This window comes from Seriola dumerili, unplaced genomic scaffold, assembly GCF_002260705.1.
Source record: "Seriola dumerili isolate Sdu_G_001 unplaced genomic scaffold, Sdu_1.0 BDQW01000066.1, whole genome shotgun sequence".
NCBI lineage: Eukaryota > Metazoa > Chordata > Actinopteri > Carangiformes > Carangidae > Seriola > Seriola dumerili.
Genome location: NW_019174321.1, coordinates 4,024,379 through 4,046,921, shown reverse-complemented (window position 1 = coordinate 4,046,921; position 22,543 = coordinate 4,024,379). Strand labels below are relative to the sequence as shown.

The 22,543-nt window shown below is 39.5% G+C and overlaps 1 protein-coding gene across 1 annotated transcript; it reads left to right on the top strand.

Moving 5' to 3' along the window:
- Positions 1-808: 808 nt before the first annotated feature.
- Positions 809-19,245, top strand: LOC111219519 (protein phosphatase 1H-like). The gene is made up of 10 exons (XM_022742217.1): positions 809-1,294; positions 8,002-8,116; positions 11,172-11,501; positions 12,769-12,881; positions 13,124-13,208; positions 13,730-13,848; positions 14,227-14,290; positions 14,692-14,799; positions 17,254-17,405; positions 18,445-19,245. The coding sequence occupies exons 1-10, from the start codon at positions 1,032-1,034 to the stop codon at positions 18,590-18,592; spliced, it is 1,497 nt and encodes a 498-aa protein (XP_022597938.1). The 5' UTR covers positions 809-1,031; the 3' UTR covers positions 18,593-19,245.
- Positions 19,246-22,543: the final 3,298 nt, after the last annotated feature.

Below are 22,543 nucleotides of genomic sequence, written 5' to 3'. Positions count from 1 at the left end.
GTAAGTGAGAAACCTGCATAAGGAGGGTAAACAGCACGGGACAGACGGGATGGAGCTGAAAGATGCTCCAACAGATAAATCTATGTGAGAGAGCTCATTTGAACTAGTTTAGATACTGTTGTTTCACCCACAGCACCGCATCATACTCACAACATCTTAAACTGTAGCTGACAAATCAATATAGTGGAGTGAAATGCCCAAGAAAGTGAGAATACACTGTAAAACATCACACAGCAATTTAGTGGAATCAACAAATATTTTATCATTATCTTTATATAAATATACGAAGTTATCAAGCCAATTCAACATAAAATGTCCTCAAATTTGTACCTATAGTGTTTGAGTTTATATAAATGCATTGTCACCCTTTTGATTCAGGACTTTTGTAACCACAGACTTGATGGTTTATTAGAAAAGGAAGACACTTTGGACCCTTTACTTTGATTTTGTAAGCCTAAAGGTTGTTGTAATGAATGGCTTACAACTGATCAAACATTTGTAAATGATTTATAAAATTGAAATGTACAGAGAGCTTTTAGATTTAGAGTGTTAGAGTGTTATATTAAACTTTGAATGTCCTTTATTGTAGCCTATATGGTTGACTATGTGAATGGTCATAAATCCACATATCATGGTATCTTCCTAAATTTATTGTCTTTCACAAACAAGTCTGTCAATCCTCGTGACTGAAGCAGCCTGTAAATATATGTGGTCTCAGGTTTTCAGATGTGTGTGATACTCTGTTCTGGCAGCACATCCCTGTGAAGCCCTGCCTTCTGAGATGAGATATAGCCTCCTGCCGGATTACAGCTCATACGCAGCCAGTGAAGGTTTTATTCTGTTTGCATGAGGAAAACATCGTGTCTGAAAGCTGTCACATGGGGCCAGCAAGGAGGAAAAAAAATCGCTTCCTGAAATGATCCTCGTCACTGGCTGAGTGTTGTTGTGTTTTTTTTTTTCTCTAATGTAATCTCGCATCGCGCTTAATTTTCCATCCGGATCTTTTTTTTTCTGGCCGACTGTCGCTGCCGATGATGATCAGCAAAGTTAAAAACGCGATGTCCACTCTGGTAGGAGGGATGATGCCGCACGGACACCACCACCACCACAACCATCACTCAGGTGGGGGCCAGACCTGCGGACCGGACAGCCTGCCGCCGCGCTTCCCTTACGGTCGGCCGGATTTCTTGGACCTCACCCCGGAGCTCCTGCAGTACTCCACCGAGCACGCATCACGGCCGGTTCTCACGCTAAAGAGAGGCAGCAGGCTTCCCTGGACGACGGGATACGCAGAGTGAGTGGGTCTAAGCACTCCCTGGTGAAAATCATTCACATTACTTCAACATTATGATTTTGTCATTGTTTCCTGATGAGTGTCAGGTCGGTGTTGCTGCAGCCTCAGCAGCTCCGGGTGCACTGCAGCAGACAGATGATGGCCAACATGGCCTTTTGCTATTGTAGTTTCTAACACAGTGTTCCTCCCCTGAGCTGCTGTAAATGAATTTGAGCACTATGTCTGAGCTGTAATTAGACAAAACGCTCCCTGTCATAATAGTCTGATATTTGTGTTCAAAGATCTTTCAATACAGGCTCCTCCTCAGTTCAATTTAAAGAGTAATACACAAGATGCAAGGAAATGAAAGCAGGAAATGTCTACCTCCTAACAAACCTCTTTGTGTTTTCTTACATCCATCTTGGTGAAGAACCTCAATGCTGCTGCTGATGCACTTGCAAAGAGCTTTAGGGGATTTCATCTTTGTCTTTCATTAAAAAAAAAAAAAAAAGGTTTTGTGGCTACACAAAGCACGGGCCATTCACATCTTGTGAGCAAATAGTGCAGAGCTCCACTCCTTCTGTCCTTGGTTTTACTGCAGGTGCTTTCACACTCCAGTTATTACACCTGCAGTACTCTCACAGGTAGAAACAATGCAGCACCATTTCATTCACACTGTTGGCCAGAATGTGCTGTCCAGGCAATTCCCGCTGAGGAAAAACACTTTCAGACATTCCACTCTCCCACAGGAGGGGGGAGAGATGGGAAGGACTGAATAGCCTCAGTCCTACAGTATGTGGGCTATACCACCCCTGCCTGCCTGTATGCAGACAGAAAAACAGGCTGACTCATGCAGAGTCTCAAAGGGACAGGGATAAGATTTGTGACGACGACGACTGTCTCAGAAGACTGAATGGGAGAGGTCAGATGAGGATGCTGTGGTTATTGTGTGGGAATGTGCACCGTCATCAGTGCCGTTATCTGGCTTCTGCAGCAAATCACTTTGATGTCACTCTGTGAAACTATAATCGCAGCATTAGCAGTGCTGTTTACAACACAACATAATCGGCTGATCTGTTCATGCATCAGCTGTCAGCGCTCATTCAGAAATCCAAATAGCCCACAGCCATCTGTGTTCAGTTATCACATTTAATGTAAGTGCCCTGAAGAGTACAGAACGCCGTCAGCACAGTGCACTGAAAACTCCACTCTTGACAATGCAGCATTGAAAGGGTTGTAAAGGCTGTACACGTGGGTGAATGTACGTAGTGTTTATTTGAGAGTGATTGGTCTTTTATTCCCTCACTCAGCTGATGAGGCTCTGATACGGGCTTTCAAAGCGACCAAAACATGGATAATTCATCATTTAAAATCAATCTGTCTGAAGTCATAATCTCCACAGAGCAAAGTTTATCTATTGGAGCATCCATCGGCTCCATCCAGCTGGGTTCTGTCTGGTACAATGATAGCCAAACAGTGTAGGTGGATTGCTTCCAGACTATGCAACTTCTCCAGTTTGATATCAGTTAATTAGTGTCTGTCTGTCATTCATGTGGTAATGTGGAATCATGGTCATTGTTGTTGGGTTGTCTTGGCCTGGCATCACATTGACAATTGAGTTTTTACATGCATACATGAGGTCTGATTTCAAAGGGGGTTTGAATTGTGGACCTGAAATCGGTGAGTCTGTAGCTTTGGCAGCACACGGGTTCAGGATGCTCAAGATAATGAGCCTAATTGATGCTGGTGCACAACATTGTGTCAGCCTAAACAGCCTGAGTGCGCCCATGGTGAGCCACTCAGAGTGCTTTTGTCAAATGGGTATTTAATACCATTTGATATGGAGGCACACTTCCAGGCCTGAACACTCTTCATGAGATAGAGTGTGAGGAAGCAAAGACTAAAAGAGTATATCTGAATCTAAATAACTACTGCGTGCTATATATATATATATATATATATATATATATATATATATATAGTCTATAGCATCATGCATAATGCATTGTTGTATGATGTAATTCCTCCATGTGATGTTATTACTAATACAGGAATAAACAGCTGTCAGGAGAGCACAACAGTAAAGAAAGAGGAGCATTCAAAGCCTCTATGAGGTGGATTAACATGTCGAGACGCCTTTTAACAAAATACAAATCCGATTTATATATAAGTTGAAAAAACAGGGAGACATGATTGTGTTGTTTAGGTTATATCACATGTTAAAATCAAATAAAATCTCATGAGGTTTGTCAGGCTTAGGGTTAGACACATACTGAACAAGATGGGAGTGATGTAAGTACAGAAAGGCAGATTAATTAAGATATTGTGAGATATGGACATGCTACAGCTACAGTGCATAGAAATGTCCCTGAGATGTTGTTCACTCAGTGTTTATTACCATGCAGTGGATGTAATTATTTAACCAGATTTTATTCACATCACCCCGTCCTTCTTCAAACTCATAGGTCTCATGCTTTAATTGACACTGTTCTGTGTCCAGCTCTTAAACTGACAGTTTACAAGTTGCAGCATGTTTTAATCAGACTGTTTGGGTTATGCTCCAATCAGTGTTTGAGTCATCGCTGTACCTTCTGTTGTTCTGCTACTGATTTGTGTTTGACAGGTCTCACCTCTGAGTTTTCAATGCAATATGTACCTTGCACCACAACAAGCAACTTCCTCTCCCTGAAAAGGAATTCAGAATATGACTAGACCAATTCCTAATGCTGCAGATGAAGGCTTTGCTTTTAGACTAAATAAGGCTTTATTTACCGGGCCTGCAGTGTTTGTTTATCTGCCAGCTTCCAACCTGAGCTAGTTTCATTCACCAGCAACCACGGATTTATCTTTGTCATGTTTAATTTGTAAGACTCCCCTCAAACAGTCCACTGTTACACTCTGAGATGTGTTAATATTATGAGCAGAGAGATTAGATACACAGCCAGAGCAGGTCAGACTGCTGAAAAAGGTACATAGTTTTATTTGAAACTCTATATTGACCAACAGGTATGCCAAAAGCACCATGGACAAGGATGTGTTTACATCCATGCTTCAGAAAACTCAAATATGGAATCAAAAATTATCAACAACTGAACATCTAACAGGATTATGAGGGATTTCCTTTCTTTCACTGGATGCACCACTGATCTGCTTCTGACTGAACCATAAAAGTAGTTTCACTTCACTAAAACAGCCATTCCTCAGTAGCAGGTATATGATGAGACATGTAGTGGACTGATATCCTGCTTTGTGTAGACAATGCGTCTTTTTTTCCCGATAGAATGATATTTAATAACACCAAACTTGCACAGACAGACATTTTCATCAGATGTATGACGTTAAAAAGTTCCTGTAGCTGCAATTAGAGAATTCACTGGAACTCTCAACTTCTGCTTTTGACCTTTCCTTGCATAATATACTGTACAGTGGCAGGGCTGAAATAGAGAAACACTGCTTCAGCAAACATGACCAATGTAGTTTTCAGTCACAAGTTGTGGAAACATATGACCGAAACGCAGATATATGCTTGAGGGTTTAGTCACATTATTAGGAAGGCTCGAGCTCCTTGTTTAGAATCACATCCTCCCACGCAGCCTACATTAAGTTCAATTATAGCTCATTGAGCACATGTGACTACTCTCAAAACACACAATGATTGCTGCTTCTTTACCGTGAGAGTGGTGAAAGTTTAATACACTGCAAAAATGTAGAAAGAGGACTTACTTTCACATTCAAACAAGTCTCTCCTCAAAACAAAAATGATTTACAGTGTCTAGTTTCAGTTTAAGTAGCCAGGAATTCCTCATTTTCAAAGTTTAGTAACAAGACAGAACAAGTGAGTGATTCTACTGGTATGACTCTTTGTTTTTATTATAAAACATGTTTATCGGATTAAAAAAAACATAATCTCAAGAAGAGCAACTTTACAAGATAATACTTTAAATTAGATATTTTAATTGCTGTTTTGTCAGCTAGCCAAACATGCTGTAGGCCTCCAGTGGCTTACAGAACAGATGCACCCAATAACAGAAAATAAAAAGCATATACAGTACAGTAATCTGTATTTGTTGCCAGCTTTTATATAAACCTCAGAGCTTCAGCGCAATTTTCTGCCAGCAGCCAGCCTTTTACAGATAGCACACAAACTCAACAAAAGGGCCAAGGACTTGGTTAAGTAAGAGCGAAGCTATAGTAAACCAAGCAATACGCAGGACTCAGCCAAAAAGAGGCCTGGCAGAACATTGCGGATTTGCTGTGATCATACTCCAATATAGATGGAGGGTTGTTTCTCTGCATCCAGATATCTGAAAATGTCCTGGCTTTGGCCGAAAGTAGACAACAATCAGGCGACTTTAAATTCTTCCCTGTCATTAGTCCTAATGCAGGGAGCGCAGTGCAGGACACTGTGGTGCCTGTCCACTGCTTTCAACTGATTAGAAAGTGAAAGGGCTTTTTATAATCCAGATTTGGGCAGCAGTTGCATTTTGTGCCTCATATTCGGTGCTTTCTGATATCAGTTATCAAAGCAACCATTTTCTGTAATGATTGTAATCAGCTGAACTATTTGGAGAGTGAGAGGTCAAAGGTCTTTTTTTACCCTGGTTTTCTCTCATCTCTTTTGTTTGACTGTACAGTTTGTTCTCTATCCCTTGCACTACCAGACTCTCTTTCATTTTTGGTCTCTTATTCCTTTTCCCTTCCTCTCATGATCTTAGCAGTAACTGATAAATGACTAATCCCTTCTCTGCAGAAGTTTCAGAGGGAATCTTAATGATAATAGTTGAATTACTGGAATTGTGCAATAGGTATTATGCCTTATTACCAAGCTAATGTGGCATTTATCTATAATTAAAACTGAAAATGTTATGTAATATGCCAGCATGAGTTCCAAACTGCAACCCATCCAAGTCTGTCTCATGTGGCATCTTAAAGGACCATACCAGCGGATGCTTGTGTGCTGTAGCCCACTCACTACAAACTGCATATTCTTTGCTACACTGCTAACCAGTTTTGGAAAACATAGTTTTTTATATAGTTTTTAGTTATGTTTTTTTCTACTGTTTCAGGCAGACGTTAGTTTCCTTTAACTTCAGTACAGTATAAAAATCAATTAGCAGATTTTTGAAACTTGTTTGTTAGTTGTGTAATCAATAAAAGTGAACATCATGTCTGCATTAAATTTGATACTAGGAGATTATTATTGCATGGTCATGCAGTTAAAGCAGCTCTAATCACTAATTTTGGCTGGATCACAACACTGACTGACTGACTGACTGACTGACTAAGTTACAAATTTGGTCAGCCAAATACCACATGACTGAGTGATAAGGTTGCAGCATTGGTCAGCTGGCTGGAGTTTCCCCATTGGTCTTTGCTCTTTCAAAATGATTTTGTGTGAACAAGCAGTTTTGCCAACTTAGTACCTTTGTCACTAGATTAACTGACTTTTCAAAAGAAGCACCTATAGACATACATACTACATTAGCTGCTGACAGAAACAGAAAAACATGTACATGAGAGAGTAAAGAAAACAGATAAAGAGCTGAAAGTGGCCTGTCACTGGGCAGAATACAAATATGACACAGTCCAGCTAGGTGTTCTAGGTTCTGACCTAGTCTTGATATGTTAACAGAAGATAAAATGACTCCATGTAACGCAAAAGGGGTAGTGAACCCATAGAGAATTATTCCCACAGCTCTACGGACCCATAGAGAATTATTCCCACAGCTCTACGGAGCCTTTCCGGATCTTTCAGCTCATTGTTTTGGTTTATATGGCCTACCGCTCTCACAAAACTCCTTTCCAGTGGAAACAAGCAGCTGTTTTCAGTGAAAAAAATCTTTAATAAACTCACTGTTTGCTACTCGTTCAGTGCACCAAACGACAGAGTTAGCATCTAGCCAGTGAACAAGCACAACATTTTGTTGCTGAAGAGCCAGATATTTCCCTCATGGGGTGGGTGGGTGGGTGGAGTGCAAAACAGAGCTAAAGAAACACCAGAAACACAACTCAAATGAATGCTAATGGTGCTTTGCATCTGATGGATGTGTTAATAAATGCTCCAGTGGGCCAAATAATCAATTAATGGAGGTTTAGTGTGCAGAATGATCACAATATAGCCATACAGTGATGTAATCCATCACTTTAATCCACGATAGATTACATTACAACTCCACCAAATTTCAAGAATCTGCTAATTGATTTTCAGAGTGAATATGGAATAGAAACCGATGGCTGCCTCAAGATGAAGGAAAAACTATGTATGCTCAAACTAAATTGTGAAATCTACCTACAGATTTCACAGTGTAACTGGATTTTTTTTCGTTCATCATTTTATTATTATTTCACATTAACAAACTTGTGAAGCCCAGTTTCTTACAGCTTCACCAATCCTTGCATTACTGTATTACTGTTCCTCATTGGTACCCACAGTGAACTCTGCTGCAGCATACACAAGATGGATGATGCTGCTCGAGTATGAAACAGTGCATTACTCTAAAGCCATTATCCTCCACAGGCATCAGCTCATAATAAAAACACTTAATTCTGCCTTCAAGTTCCCTCTGGGACATGGCTGCATCCTGCCCCACTTTTTTCCTCACTGTTTGGCCCTCTCTCCACCTTTTCTGGTTGCTGTTTTGTTTTCATGTGTTTAGAAGAATGAGAACAAACAATACAAATCATCTGACGCCAGGCTCACCTTTCTTCCTCGCCTCTTTCTCCAACAGGGTGATCAATGCAGGGAAGAGCATGCTGAACGAGGACCAGGCCTCCTGTGAGAAACTGTTTGTGAAGAAGCCGAGCGGCAAACACCGGAACTCCACTCTGCTGGAGGACAACGGGGTGAGCGAAGGGCAGACTCTCGGCCATCAACACAGGACTCAGGACTGTGGGATGAAATGTCAGGTTGAGGGCTGCTAATCAGTGATAATGTTCCTGGTTTTTGAATGTAACGTCAGTGTCCTTTAGAGTCGTGAAGGTGTTTGAGTGTGGTGTGTTCGTCACTGAAGAGTAAAATTCTTGTTATGCAGCACAAGCATGATGTAGTCTAAGCAGTATTGCACTGAAACTTCCACACACTGTCTGTGAATGCACTGTAGTTATCTGATACCCAACACTGGTGTTTTCCTATCCTATTTGGTATTGATGGATTCAACTTGTTAGTTGTAATTCCCCTCCTATCCCTGTGGGACTTATCATTTTCCACTGTCTACACTATCATTCAATTGTCTCTGATATATCCCCCCATTTTGTCATCACAAAGCTGAGCATCAGAAACAAGTTCCAAGTATTTGCTGGAATCTTTGTGAGAGACCTCAGTTCCCAAAAGGACCCAAAAAGACTTATGACCAAATTTTTTAAAGCTGCTACGATCAGTATTTTTATGTTAACAGTGGATCACATGACTGCCTGTATGTGAAGGGGACACTCGTAGTGACAAAAAAGTTATCACCCAACTCTGCAGTTCCCTTTCAGCACATTCTTTTAAATTTACGGCATTCAACTTAACTGTTTTGGTTAGGGCAGGGCATTGCCACTGATTCTCCACATCTATTCGATTCTGATTCACAAGGTCCCAATTCAATTCGACTCGATTCAATTCAATATCGTTTCAGTCAGAGATATTTCAGTTACAACATCAATTTTTCTTGGATATAAATGAGGTTCTTAAAAACATTAATGTTTACATTATGAACACAAAACAGTTACATTAATGCACTGTATATTTAACATGACCAACAAATGGGACACTTCTCAAGAAATAATAGATGTAATGTGCATTGTTAACTTACCCCAGTGCACCAGTTACACTGTGTATGAACAGGTACACACGGCTTCTTCTTCACATCTTGCATACAACTTTGCTTCTGTCCAGCTTTACAATGTCTTCACTGTGGAGCAGCCACATTGGAAACATCCATTAGAGCAGAAGCTGCTGTGCAGGCAGAGGTCCAGTGAAGCTGACAGGCTAGGCTATGACAACGTAGCTAAGCTAACAGGCTAGGCTATGAAACCGTAGCTAAGCTAACAGGCTAGGCTATGAAAACGTAGCCAAGATAACAGGCTAGGCTATGAAAACGTAGCTAAGCTAACAGGCTAGGCTATGAAAACATAACTAAGCCAGCTTTCGTCTTCAGCAGCACAGAGCTGTCCAAGTGTAACAGACTGATTTTGTCATGTTCCTGTGTAAATGTATCAGATAAAGAAACTGTCAGAAGAGTGAATGATGAATGAAAGGACGTTTTCTGTCTTTTCATCTTTACTACTTAACGATTCAATTCATTGAACTGCTCAGAGGCTACCGGCAGCTACTGGACACCTTTAAGGTGGAATGTTTTCTTGCTTGTTCCTCTATGCATGATTGACGTTTGGAAATCAATCAATACACCTTAAACGTCAATATGATAACCATTTCATTTGTTTTTATTAGCTCTCTATATGACATACACTTTAGTGATCAGATCTTCAAGCGATTATAAATGTAGATACATTTCAACCAGTTTCTGCAAACTTCAGATATTTTATTTTACCTTGGAGGGAAAAAAATGGCGGAGCGTCGTTCCGGTGGCTCCGGAAGTGTTCTGAGCCGTTGCAGCGCTTTTGCCCTTGTCGGCCACCGTAGAAGGCAGCTGTTGTCAGTGAAAAACCTCTAAAAACCCAGCTGTAGACTAACCAGATGTTAGAAAGATATGGTTAGTGACTACCTGGGAGAACACAGTAGCACATTTAGCAGCTAAGGAGCCAGATAGTCCCTTTAGAAGATGTAGAGACCAAAAAACAGAGCAAAAATAGGGGGAATATTGGATTTAAATTCATCAGGTGGTCAGTTACATTACTTCAAAGCGATGCTTGCTCTGTATCTGTTGAATGGGTAAATAGGCAATTGTTTGTCATATCAGTTTAAAATGGCCAAAAAATCTGTTGTTCCAGGTTTAAAGATCACAGATCTGGTTAAGCATTAGGTTTTTTTCCTTCTCTAAATCAAAGTGCAGTAACATTGTCATGTCACACATGCACACAGACACAGACAGATAGAGAGAGAACTGCTGTTTCCTGAAAACGGTGACTTGGTCCATAGAGCACAGACCAAAATTGTACTTTTGTAATCTTTCTAAATACATTTACTGTTTTAGATCTACCTGCACATACACTCACACACCCACACATGTCTGTCTGCCATTTGGTTTAAATGAATTACATCATCCCTTGTTGCACCCTTCCCCCACTTAAGTCTAGCATCAGAGGGGTAAGCAGATGTCTTGTGCCTGTTCATCTGTTAGTCAGTCAGTGAGGCCAACTCAGCTTGTAAATATGCCTGCAAACACAAAGGTGGCAACACCTCTCCCTCTCCCACTGCATCATAGTGGAGCAGCAACAGCCCTTGGATGAGGAAATTTTTCCTGCAGTGTAGATCCTGTCAGGACAGATGTAATGTTTGATTTATATTTTAGGTTAATAATAATAATGATAATAATAATAATGATAATGTGCACATGTGCTAAGTGCTGTAGTATTCAAACACTGGTGTTCTGTATTGTTTTTAATAGTTTTTCTACCCTATAAATCATGAAAAGTAAAAGTTCATGATAAGATTTTTATATCTTGCCAGCTTACCCCATAATATTATAATCTAGATTTACTGCAGCTGTGATTCAGTAAGACCTGAAATGGAAGAAACATATTGCTTAGCATTAAAAATGTTATCAGCTGCAGTCCCAGAGCCTGTAAACCCTCACAAATCTGTGCCTTCTGCTCAGAGTTGTAATCTCATGGGAGATTTTTAAACCACGCCCCTAACCATGGGCATAATATGGTTCAGTTATTTCATATTTTACTACAACTACAAAGCTTCCTTTATTTAATGCATTTCTGCATGCATGTCTATGTAACTTTGTAGGATGGCACAGGAATTCCTCTCCACTTCTGGGGGGTGTTTGATGGACATGCAGGTTCCGGAGCCGCCATCATGGCCTCCAAACTTCTTCACCGTCTCATCAGAGACCGTCTGGGAGAAATCTGCCACCTGCTAGAGAATCCCAGCAGCGCACCTCCGATCTGCTTGGCCAAGAACGGCAGCCCGTACCAGGCAGAGACAAAGAAAGGAGCCGCACAGGAACCGGAGGACCCAGACGCTGTCAACGACTCCTCAGTGCGCTTTCACATGGAGAAGGTTGTCAGTTTGGAGAGTCTGGTGATGGGAGTCATAGAGACCGCCTTCAAACAGATGGTGAGCAGATGATAACTAACAACGCATGTTGAAAAACAAGGAAACAGTATTTTGCATATTTCAAGCGTTGCTCATTTCTATCTTCAAACAGCGGAACTACTGAAGATGTTCACTTCAATTCCCAGAAAATACTGAGAGAAACTGAATACTGAGAGACCTTAAAACCTTTCCTTACTGTCATAGCCGGTCTGTTATGGAGACAGGAGAAAGATTTCTTCTTTCTCTCTCTTTAGCCATGCTAGTGGTGTGGACAATGTCAGTCTGTCAGTCAACTGGTCGACCGGTCCATTGGCTTTAATCCGGACTTAAATATCTCGATAACCACTGGATGGATTGCCATAAGATTTGGGTACAGAGGGTCGTAGTGCCCAGAGGATGACTCCTACTGATCTTCGTGATCCTCTGACTTTGCCTCTCGTGCCACCAGATGGTCAAAATTTTTAATTACTGAGAGATATACATCCATATCTGTCAGGCGGTGGTTGTAGACACTTTATCTTGTTTGCACAGTTGCACCTTCGAGCTTAAATGTAACTGCAAGTTATAACTTCAAAACCAGGAAATCAGGGAAATGTTATGAACTTAGTTGCTCAGTTATGATTCATACCAAAGGAAGATAGTAAACATATACAACTCACTGCTTCTTTATTACCTCTACCAAGGAGCTTATGTTTCCACCTGTGTCTGTTTATTTGTCAGCAGTATTACACAAAAAGTACTGAATGATTTGCACCAAACTTGGTGAAGGGAAGGGGTATGGACCAGGGACAGATTCAGGAAATTGTTTTTATCATTTTCCCTCACATTGAAAGACAGGGCATTTTTCAACATTTTTGTAAATTTGTTAGGAAATAATGTATGGATCTTGATGTAAAAAACCCCACACATATATATAATGTCAATGTCTTTGTACAGTTTGGTGCAGATCCAGATTATAATCCGGATCTGACAGACATGTGTAGGATTGTTTGGCCCTGGCAGAGATATGCGCTCTACTGAGAGCCATTCTAGTTATTTCTGTGGGTGGATGGGAATCCAAACCTGAGGATTAAACTAGAGCAAACAGGCCAAATCTGTTTGGTCTCACTTAGAAAGGATGTCTCTGTTGCAACCTCACTTCCTGGTTTAGATGATACTGATAACAACCCACAGTCTAGGTAATGTATTCTGTTGTTCCTCTCCATTAGCACTGCTGTTTTGTTTTAAATATGAATATGTATGGAGAAAATAATGAGCTTCTACTTTGATTTTTCTTGCTTTATTTCAGGATGACCTAATTGAAAAGGAAAAAACGTCCTATGCCATCTCTGGTGGGTGTTGTGCCTTAGCTGCCATTCATTTAATGGGGAAACTCTACGTAGCCAATGCTGGAGATAGCAGGTGAGTGAAACAGCAAAATAGTGTATAATAGTGTATAATATTCTCTCTAGCTCTTCACTGCACAATATGCTTTATACTCATGAGAAATCTTTTCTCACTAAGTAGCTTCTTGTGCCCCCTGGGGTTCATTTTGCACACTGCAGCATCATGTAACCCTCCTCCGCCAACACTCTTACTGACCAACCTACTCATCTGAGCTGTCTTCACTCCTGTGCCCCCCCCCCCCCTCTTTTTCTCTGCAGGGCCATAATCATACGAAATAATGAAGTTATTCCCATGACTAATGAATTCACACCTGAGTCAGAGAGGCAGCGGCTACAGTATCTGGTATTGTTTATCTTTTATGTTACAAATGTCAAACAAACTGTATTTTTACCAACAGACACACAGATTAACTGCACAGTGATCTGTCCAGAGTAGATTTGTTTAATCTTGTGAGTGTACATCAAGCAGTAAAAAGAAGAGCAGAAAGAGAAACTGTTATGAGTTAAATGAGGTTTTACTGACAGTAAAGTTGAGTTGAGGATAATAAGTAAGCAACCTGTTGAAGAGGGAGGAAATCCTGCATCACACTGAAATGTACTGACGTTCATCGGTTGCCTGTTTTAGGAGCAGGTTGTAGTTCTGAGTCACAGAGTGGGTGGATGATGTTTGCTGCTAAAACGGGGAGCTGTTTTGTGCCTTTCAGTACACAGCACACAGCACTGCAGGCCTTCTATAGCACATGCACTCTTAGAGCTTCTCCTGTTTTAGGAAAAACTACTGAGTCGTGACAGATATTTAGGCTTAAGTAAAGCTTTTTAGTCTTTAGTTTAATGCGACCTGCTCCATTTTGTGTGTCACTCCAGGGCTTCCTGAGGCCAGAGCTTCTGGGTAATGAGTTCACTCACATTGAGTTCCCTCGTAGGATCCAGCACAGCGAGCTGGGCAAAAAGATGCTCTACAGAGACCACACCATGACCGGCTGGTAACCTGGAGATCCTTTTTAATCACGTTTTTGACAGTTAAACACTTTTCATAGACACTTGCACTGAGAATTCAGAACAGTTTGGTTGTTAAGTAGAAATTTATGTGGATATTCAAACAAAGATGATCTTTTATTTGATAAATGAAATGTACATTTAGATCACTGAGCAACTATTCAAACCCCAAAGTATTTAGTTTTCAATGATGTAAAATAAAAAAACTGAAAATATTCATATTTCAGGAGCTGGAACCAGTCAATTTTTGTTGCTGATTAATTTCCTGTTGATTGACAAAATGATTAATTCATTAATTGTGTCAGCTTTATTCCAGTCATGTTTCAGTGACTCTGATCTCTGATCTGTTTGTTGTTTTGTTGTAGGGCTTATAAGACAATCATTGAAGATGATCTGAAATTCCCCCTGATATACGGAGAGGGGAAAAAGGTAAGAAACATAAAAAAACTCAATATATTGTGCTGGATTATAGTCTGTTATGAAGTTTTCTAACCGGTAAAGTGCTAAAAAGTTTCATTTACTGATAATATAACAACATATAACAAGTAAACAATATATTATAGTGTGGAGTCATGAATTTTTACATCTCCAACTTGTTTGTTAAATCCTGCAATGTCTGTCTGGGTAGAAATGACGCCTGCTCAGTATTTTCATTATTGTCTGGGAGAACATGGTCTTCACATAATAATCCTTTATAAATGGATTTTCACAGAACTGAAGCATTTCCCGCAACAATAACCTGCATCATTGTGTGTCTGTGTCTGTGTGCGGATGTCCCGTACTGTTCGCGTGAACCTGTGTCAACGTGCAATGTGTGTTGGTATCCGCAGGCTCGTGTCATGGCGACAATCGGAGTGACCCGTGGGCTGGGAGATCATGACCTGAAGGTGTACAACTCCAACATTTACATCAAGCCCTTCCTGTCATGCGTCCCTGAGGTGAGTGTGAGGAGTGAGAAGCAGCTCTGCTTGTTAGCGCTGCTTGAGGAGTCACATCGGCATTGTCGCGGCTGCCTCCTCGGAGCCAATGGGATACGTTTAAAAAGCTGTCGGGCCCCGGGCTTTGCTTTATTGCCTGCTGCTCGAAATGAAACTTGTGCATTGCTCAGAGCTCTGGCTCATAATATGTTTTTCTGGGCTTTTTACAAGCTGATGTGGCACAAAGAAACAGATTTATCCACTTCAGTTTTGCTTTTCTTACATGCGTGTCATTTTTTTTCACTTTTTATTTTTGACAATTTAAAGATTTTACAAAAGAATGAGAAAACAGACATCAACAAAGCATATGTGTTGTACACATTTCTTACTGTGCAGCCTTCATGTCCATGTTGTTTTTAGCGTCCTTGTTGTTTGCAATGAAGGTCGCTCATTTCTTTCAGCTGCTGTGAAACGTTTTTCCATATGTCTGTCTGTCTGTTGATGTGTGGGAGGTTTTGTTGGATGCCCATTGTTACCTATTGTGTTTTTACAGGCTTACATCTTGCAGTCCTGAGGGATCTTATAATCTAAAATGCCTCTTAAACATACAGTGTAGTCTCCCAAAATATGTTTTCACACAACCAGATGCTGTGAGCCAGAAGATGTGGAAATGATTAGCATTCATGTCACACAATCTCACAACCCTGCTGCTGAGTGTGAAGTTTATTTTTAATGTGAGGTGTGATGAAAAAAACATGGGCTTGATGAATTCTTCCAACCAAACTCCATGATGACACTTCTACATTCACAGTGTACAACAAAGCAGAGATCACTCCTGTGCAATATCACTAACATGTCAGTGATAGACTACATTGAAAATACATGTACGAAGGTACAGCCCCCAAAAGCAGAAACAAGTCAGTTTAGCTGTGATCACCGCAGCAAAAATGATCACACCTATGATTTACAAATAAGGCTAATTTCATGAACAAGCTACAAAATAAACTGTTAACACCACAGCCTTCTCTATTTTGGCCTGGTCGTGTCCGGTCGTGTCACATTGTGAGGAAGTGCCTGAAAACAAGTTCACAAAGATGGGAGAGGGTAGAAGAGCATCAGGAGGCCACTGAAATAAGCTGAAACACAGCTGCAGCCGTGGTTTGGAGCTAGAGGAAGATCCATACTACCAATGACAGAATGTTCAGTGACTGTCCTTGACAACTGACGCCACACACAATTCACTATTTACACAACCTTGCATTGAAAAACAGACGGGTAAGAGCTTCTGACTTGGCATAAGTGTTATCTATGGACATTGGGGTTTCAGTGACTGATCAGACGGTGCAAAGAAAATTTCATGAAGTCAGCCTCTACATACTGCATCCAAGAAGAAAACCATTGCGCACAAAACTTTGCCAAAAACACAGAAAGAAGCCTGATGAATGTTGGCAGCACATTCTGTTTTCAGACCAAAACTCCAAATAAATTTGCATGGCTCCGATGTGGATGAGCAGGTTTGACGTGGACCTGACCAGGATTACCCCAGTGAGTGCTTAGTGCTGACATGTGGGTGGGAGTTTGCTGATATGGGGCTGCATGAGTGCAAAAAGGTGTAGGGGAGATGACATTTATAGATGGCACTATGAATGCAAGGTGGTTTCCCAAACATTGAATATAAAGATGACTCCCAGTCTCAAGAAACTTGGCAGGAGATGAATTTCAATGACAAGAAAAGTTTGTAAGGAATAGAAAAGTGAAAATTATTGCCAAGAATGTCTCATGACTTGAATACAAAAAAAAAAAGAAGCTGCATCTGTGAAGAACGGCAGAACGGTTTTTCACAGATTTGTGGTATCATCCATCCATGCATCAGTCCTGTCATCAAAAATAAAAGCATAAAATAAAAAAGAATAAATTGAATCTCACTAATGAAGGAGCTTCTTAAATGTGGACTTTTCGTTGTAGTTAAATTCTGTTTTTCAAATAAATTCTCCTCATTCTTCTTGGGCTTTGGCTAAAAACAAATCAAATTGTCTTAAATGGACAGGATTTGAGAATATTTCCGTGATACTGACAAAGGGTGTGCTCAGTGTTGTTGTATCTTGACTCTCACAGTGCTTCTGATGTTTGTATTGTGGTGTTGAAAATACTTCCTTCTTCTATTGTTAGATTTTAGTTCACATTTCCTGTTCAAGCTCAGCATTATGAGATTATTTGAGGGCCTTTATTTCTTGAATTTAGCTTATCTGGCTAAATCAACCATGTAGAACAAGCGGCTCAGCTTAATGTAAAACAAATGTGAGTGACCATGAGCAGCTTTGCTACAGCAAATGGAGGCTATGTCCCTTGCACGCCAGTATACATTTGCTAATCTTCTACACAAATAGAAAATGTTGACTGCCTTCTTTATGCAAATCTTTTCCATCACGGTATGATGAATTAAAAAAAAGAAATGAATATGTTTGTCAATCACAGGTGAAAGTTTACAATGTGGATGAAAACAAACACGGCCCAGACGACGTCCTGGTCATGGGTACAGATGGACTGTGGGACGTAACGACGGACAGGGAAGTGGCAGATGCGGTGTCAGCCTACTTATCCTGCTGTGACCCCTCTGATCCCATGAGGTATGCAGTCTGCCACATAATCCTTTACATTAGGCTTTAGCTCTCGCTATACACTCGGTCATGTGCTGTGTGAACCTGTTCAGGAAAATAACATGAAAGCTGCAGTTTTGTAAATCCACTGTAACATCAGTGGTGTACTGTTGTACTAAGTTTGTCCACTAGGTAGTGACAAATACTTAGCTCTCCTGCTAAATTCTGCTTATAGTTATAGCATTTAATCATCTATAAGCTGTAAATAAACATAAAATAATTAGTTTATAACATGTTACAATGTAGTTTTGAGCAGATATGAGAACATTTTCAAATGTGTAGAAATGTGCAGTTTTTCCAGCAATTATAACTTATCAAGTAGCCATTTTATTAGGTACACCTGTACAATCATAATGGAATACAATACAACTCTTCTGTCATAAAGTCTATTTTTATGATGTGTTATAGTGTTCATTATTGGTTTAAACAATTGTGCAATCAATTAAAAACAAATCAAAAGCCCTTGTATCTGTTTACAACTACATTGTAGTTTCTTATAAGCCATTTTTTATATGTTTATATGTGCTTAAAGTACAGTGTTGCCCTTAGTTACTTTCCACCCTCAACAATGGTGGAAATTTACCACAGGTTCATGTGGTTGAGTGCAGTTTTGAGGTACTTGAACTTTAGTATTTCCATTTTATGCTGCTTTATACATTTACTCCAATGTGTTTCTAAAGAAAATATTGTACTTTGCTACTCAGTTTCAATTATTTTACAGCTTTATTTACTAATTACTTTTCAGATTGAGATTATACATGATATGATGTGACTCTTTACAACAAAGCAGCACCTAATTGGGGCCGCGTGTCAAGTTTGAGATGTTTCTGAATTGTCAGCAGTTCCACTGAAGAGATATTCTAGTGTCGGTACTTTTGCTTAAAGATTCTGAGTATTTGAGTATTTCTTCCACCACTGGAAATGAGTTATTTAATATGAATCTGTATGTGTGTTTGTCTTAAATTATAGTGTGTGTCAGTGTTATAATGACTGTTTCTGTGTTACACAGGTATACACTGGCCGCCCAGGACCTGCTGATGAGGTCTCGAGGGGTGCTGAAAGAGCGTGGTTGGCGGCTACCCAATGACAAACTGGGCTCAGGTGATGACATAACTGTATTTGTCATCCCACTGGCAGGGAGTGAGTCAGAGACATGATGAGGTGTTGCAGCGACCGCTATGACAGAGCTGACTCTTCAGGATCCTTCCCACCGTCCCTCCAAGCTCCCTCAACCCTGGACCGACGGGGCAGCGGGAGATAAAAACACCATCGCTGAGCTGACCTGTTTTCTCATCCGACACATCTCATTGTACCGCTGACTGTGTTAACCTACATGTGACTCATAAAACAAAAGTGAACCGAAATGAACCTTCGTCATAGGGGAGACTCGGGTCTGAGCAGCACCTCCATCAACCACTAGATCAGACTCCGTCCCACTTGCTTCACTTCAACCTAACCCAGGATCCCATCTCCCTTGGTCTCAGTCATGTAACAAAAGATTTTCAGTGACATTATAAGAGAAGTCACAATCTGTGTCTCAGACCTGCTGTTTGTGACAGTTGCCAGTGAGAATTAAATCCTTGTAGTATTTTTGTTCCCTGTTTATGTTCAAGGCTGGACCGCTTCTCAAACTTTTCAACAGATTGTTCATTTTCATGTCATCATCTAAATGTGAGTCTCTTTTGTAAAAAAAAAAAAAAAAAAAAAAAAAAAAAAAAAAAAAAACAACAACAAAAAACAATCATAAATTGCAAAAGGGATTGCAGTAGAGAATGTGAGGAAACCAAAGAGATGCCGGGATGGCATGAGGATGGAAATGTGTAAAAAAAAAAAAAAAAAAAAATTATAATAATAATAATAAATGCATAAAAGATAAAAAAAATAAAACAAAAAAAAAGATTCATGTATGTACATTAAAGAAGCATGGAGGACGTAAAAAAAAAAAAACAGAGGGATGGACCTTTACAGCACTGGACCCACACAGAATCAGTTGAGTCCGTGTTTCCTCTGTTGATGTAATGATGAGTGAATGGCGACGCCTGAGGCACTTGAAGACTGTTGCACATGCTCTTTGGTAGCCTGTTGATTTGTGATATCTTCTTATTGAATGTGCTCATAGATGATTTGCTTTATTTTATGTCATCACAGTGAGGAGAATAGAGGGTTTTACATGTGTTCAGTAAAAGAAAAAAAAAAATGAAGCAACATTTGGACGATTTGTTTCATTTTAGGACGTTTTGTTTGTTTAACCCTCAGAGGAGAAAGTAAATTGTTCTCCATAAATGTGTTGGTATAGTAAGATGTGATAAACTTCACACTTATGCCTTATTAAGAGCCAAGAGGGACTCCAGAGTTTGTTTTTTTTCAGATGCACTAAATTTGATCCTTGTAGAAGTGGCAAAGAACATTGTATGCCCTTAAATGTACCGTATACCTCTTTTGTACCATTTTTGTTATGTCACGTTGTTACTTAGATTATCCATATATTTTTAAAGACAACTTTGGTTGTAAGCAGTATCAGAAGTTTTATTTTTTATGTTTCTATCCATACTTGTTTGTTTAGAAAGATGGTGTGTCCTAGAATTTGAGCTACTAAAATGTGAGGTAGAGGGATGATATGTACCAGTTCAGAAATAAACCAGATTTTTCCCATTTGCTTTGACTGTGTTTATTTACGCTCTATTTCTTCTCAGATGGAAACGAACGAGTCACAACAAATGAGTCAGAATAGTTCAGACAGTCTGTCGCTGACAGTTACACTGTTTGACTATTGGCTTGAAAGTTATAAGCATTATGAGTTAATACTGATACACAGAGTTATCTAAAGCCATAATTAATTTAACAAGAGCAGAAGTTTCCAAAACATGTATTAACTTTAATGAGAGCAAAGTAATCTTCTCCATGAGGCCCTGACCCCTTGTTGACATTAGCTTTACTTTCTCACTGTTTAAATACTAAATGGCTTTTCTTCCCTGAACATATTGAAATTTGATACGTAGATAAGTACTGAAGTGTGGGTGAACGAAATGACTTTATGACAAAATGACCATAAATCCCTTTTGTTACACCAAATAAGTAAATATGTCATGTATTATTTGTTATACAATCTCACTCATAAGGAAATGATTATATACATATTTGTTTATGTGCACTATGTTATCAAAGATGGTGACTCACAGAGGTCTACCAAACTATTCAAAATTAAACTATTCAAAAATCCAAATAGGTTTAGTTGGGATTTAGGGAGATTAGTGCAATATAAAAAGTTTTGTAAACACATGTATAGGACATTAAAAAAAAAAATCCATTGTATTTAAGCATGTTTTCTTGCTGGGGTCTGAGCTTCCGAACAGAAGCAAAGCATCATTTTCCGTAATGGAAGTGTGAGACTTTTCATCATTTTAAAATCATGTTTCGCAGCAATGCTCATAAAATCATGACATCATAAAGTATCAAGCTAATGAAACAATGTTATGTGTGTTTTTTAAACTGTTTAGCAAGTTTCCAGGACAGAGAGTATTAGAGTTAAAGGAACCAGCACCAGCACTTGCATTCATCATGTAAACATCTTGTATAATCCTGGCATCAGTGGAAGAAGTACAGAGATACTTCACTTACAGTGATATCATCATGTAAGAATACACAAGATAAAGTCTTCCATTCAACATTTTACTTATGTAAAAGTAATTAAAGTCTACCAGTAAAGTACTCAAAGACCTCAGCTTTTGTAAAAAAAAATGTACCTTTTCATTAGATCATTGTGTATTATGTTGATTATTGTTATGGAAGCATTAACATATAAACTGTAATTTAATGTAACTGTACTGTTCACCCACACACGTGATTTCAGTTTTGCCCAATTAGACCAAAACTGTGGGGGAGTTCTCAGACTGTGTTTGATTGATCTCCTTCACTCTCCTGTTAGTTTTGTGGTTCAACATATACTTTAATCATTATCTTTTTTTGTGATTTAAATATTCTATCACATTTTCTTCATGGTTTTCTTTACACTCACAGTTTGACAGCAAAGAGTGACAAGAAAACATACAGTAAGATCATCAATGCAAAATTCATATTCATATTCAGCCATGTGACAGTTATCTTAAATAAAACAAATCGAAAGAAGGAACCTTAATCACCCACAATAACTGAAAACACCTGTATGAGACAATGTGGCCTTTAGTTTATGATGATGCATTACATTTTATTAGATGCTCATATGTTTTGTTAGTAAAATCTTTATTTGTAATGTGAACAACATACATGTAGTGGAGTAGAGGAATAAAGTACAATACCTGAGGAAATGTACTCAGCTTTTTCCCACCACTGATCACCAGTCAATAAAAATTATATAGGCCTATCAATATTAATCTTTTTTTGTTGTTTTGATTATATAAATGATTATGTTTGTGTGTGTGGTTGCTAGTCATACTGGGTTATATATGATCTGAGCTGAGAAAAGGCCATGTGCATTCTTCATTATTGTTTGCAGCATTCTTATTTTTGCAGGTCCAGCTGTGTTAATACTGATAAGACACACATCACACAGGTCTACAGCACCACGCTGCAGCCTGCAAAAAGTGACTGCTGACATATGAAATTGCTGGTAGAGGTTTTTTTTTTTGTTTGTTTGTTTGTTTGTTTTTCAGAGGGGCTCACTGGTGAGATCCACACCCATCCCTCCTGTTGCACGAGTCTTCTTGTACTACAGATGATGTCATCTTTGACCGAGGAGGGGAGGAGGGACCTGGGTGACTCCAGCGCCTGCAGCAGCTCCATCAAGTTATATAGAGGTAACCATAACAACACCGGACATGCATGCCTTAGCCTTCAAAATAAGAGTGTAAGCTTTGGACTCACTTTTGGAATGGAAACGGTATTGGAGTGTGTAAAGCAACAAATTGCAGTTGATATAAGAGGAATCGTAACATTCACGTTTGAGTCAGTAAAATCAGCAAGAGACTGGTGTGTCTGTGAGGAACTTTTAGTATGTTTCACTTTTGGACACATATAAATCAGTGATGTCACAGTGGGCGTTTTCCATTGATATCTAATGGAACCACTTCATGTGACATCACTCATCACTGGGTTTTACCCAGAAGTAACAT

Coding starts and splice junctions, on each gene's coding strand:
- LOC111219519 (XM_022742217.1), top strand. CDS start 1,032: ATGATGATCAGCAAAGTTAAAAACGCGATGTCCACTCTGGTAGGAGGG. Junction 14,800..17,253: donor TCCTGTCATGCGTCCCTGAG/GTGAGTGTGAGG, acceptor TGTCAATCACAG/GTGAAAGTTTACAATGTGGA. Junction 17,406..18,444: donor GACCCCTCTGATCCCATGAG/GTATGCAGTCTG, acceptor TGTGTTACACAG/GTATACACTGGCCGCCCAGG.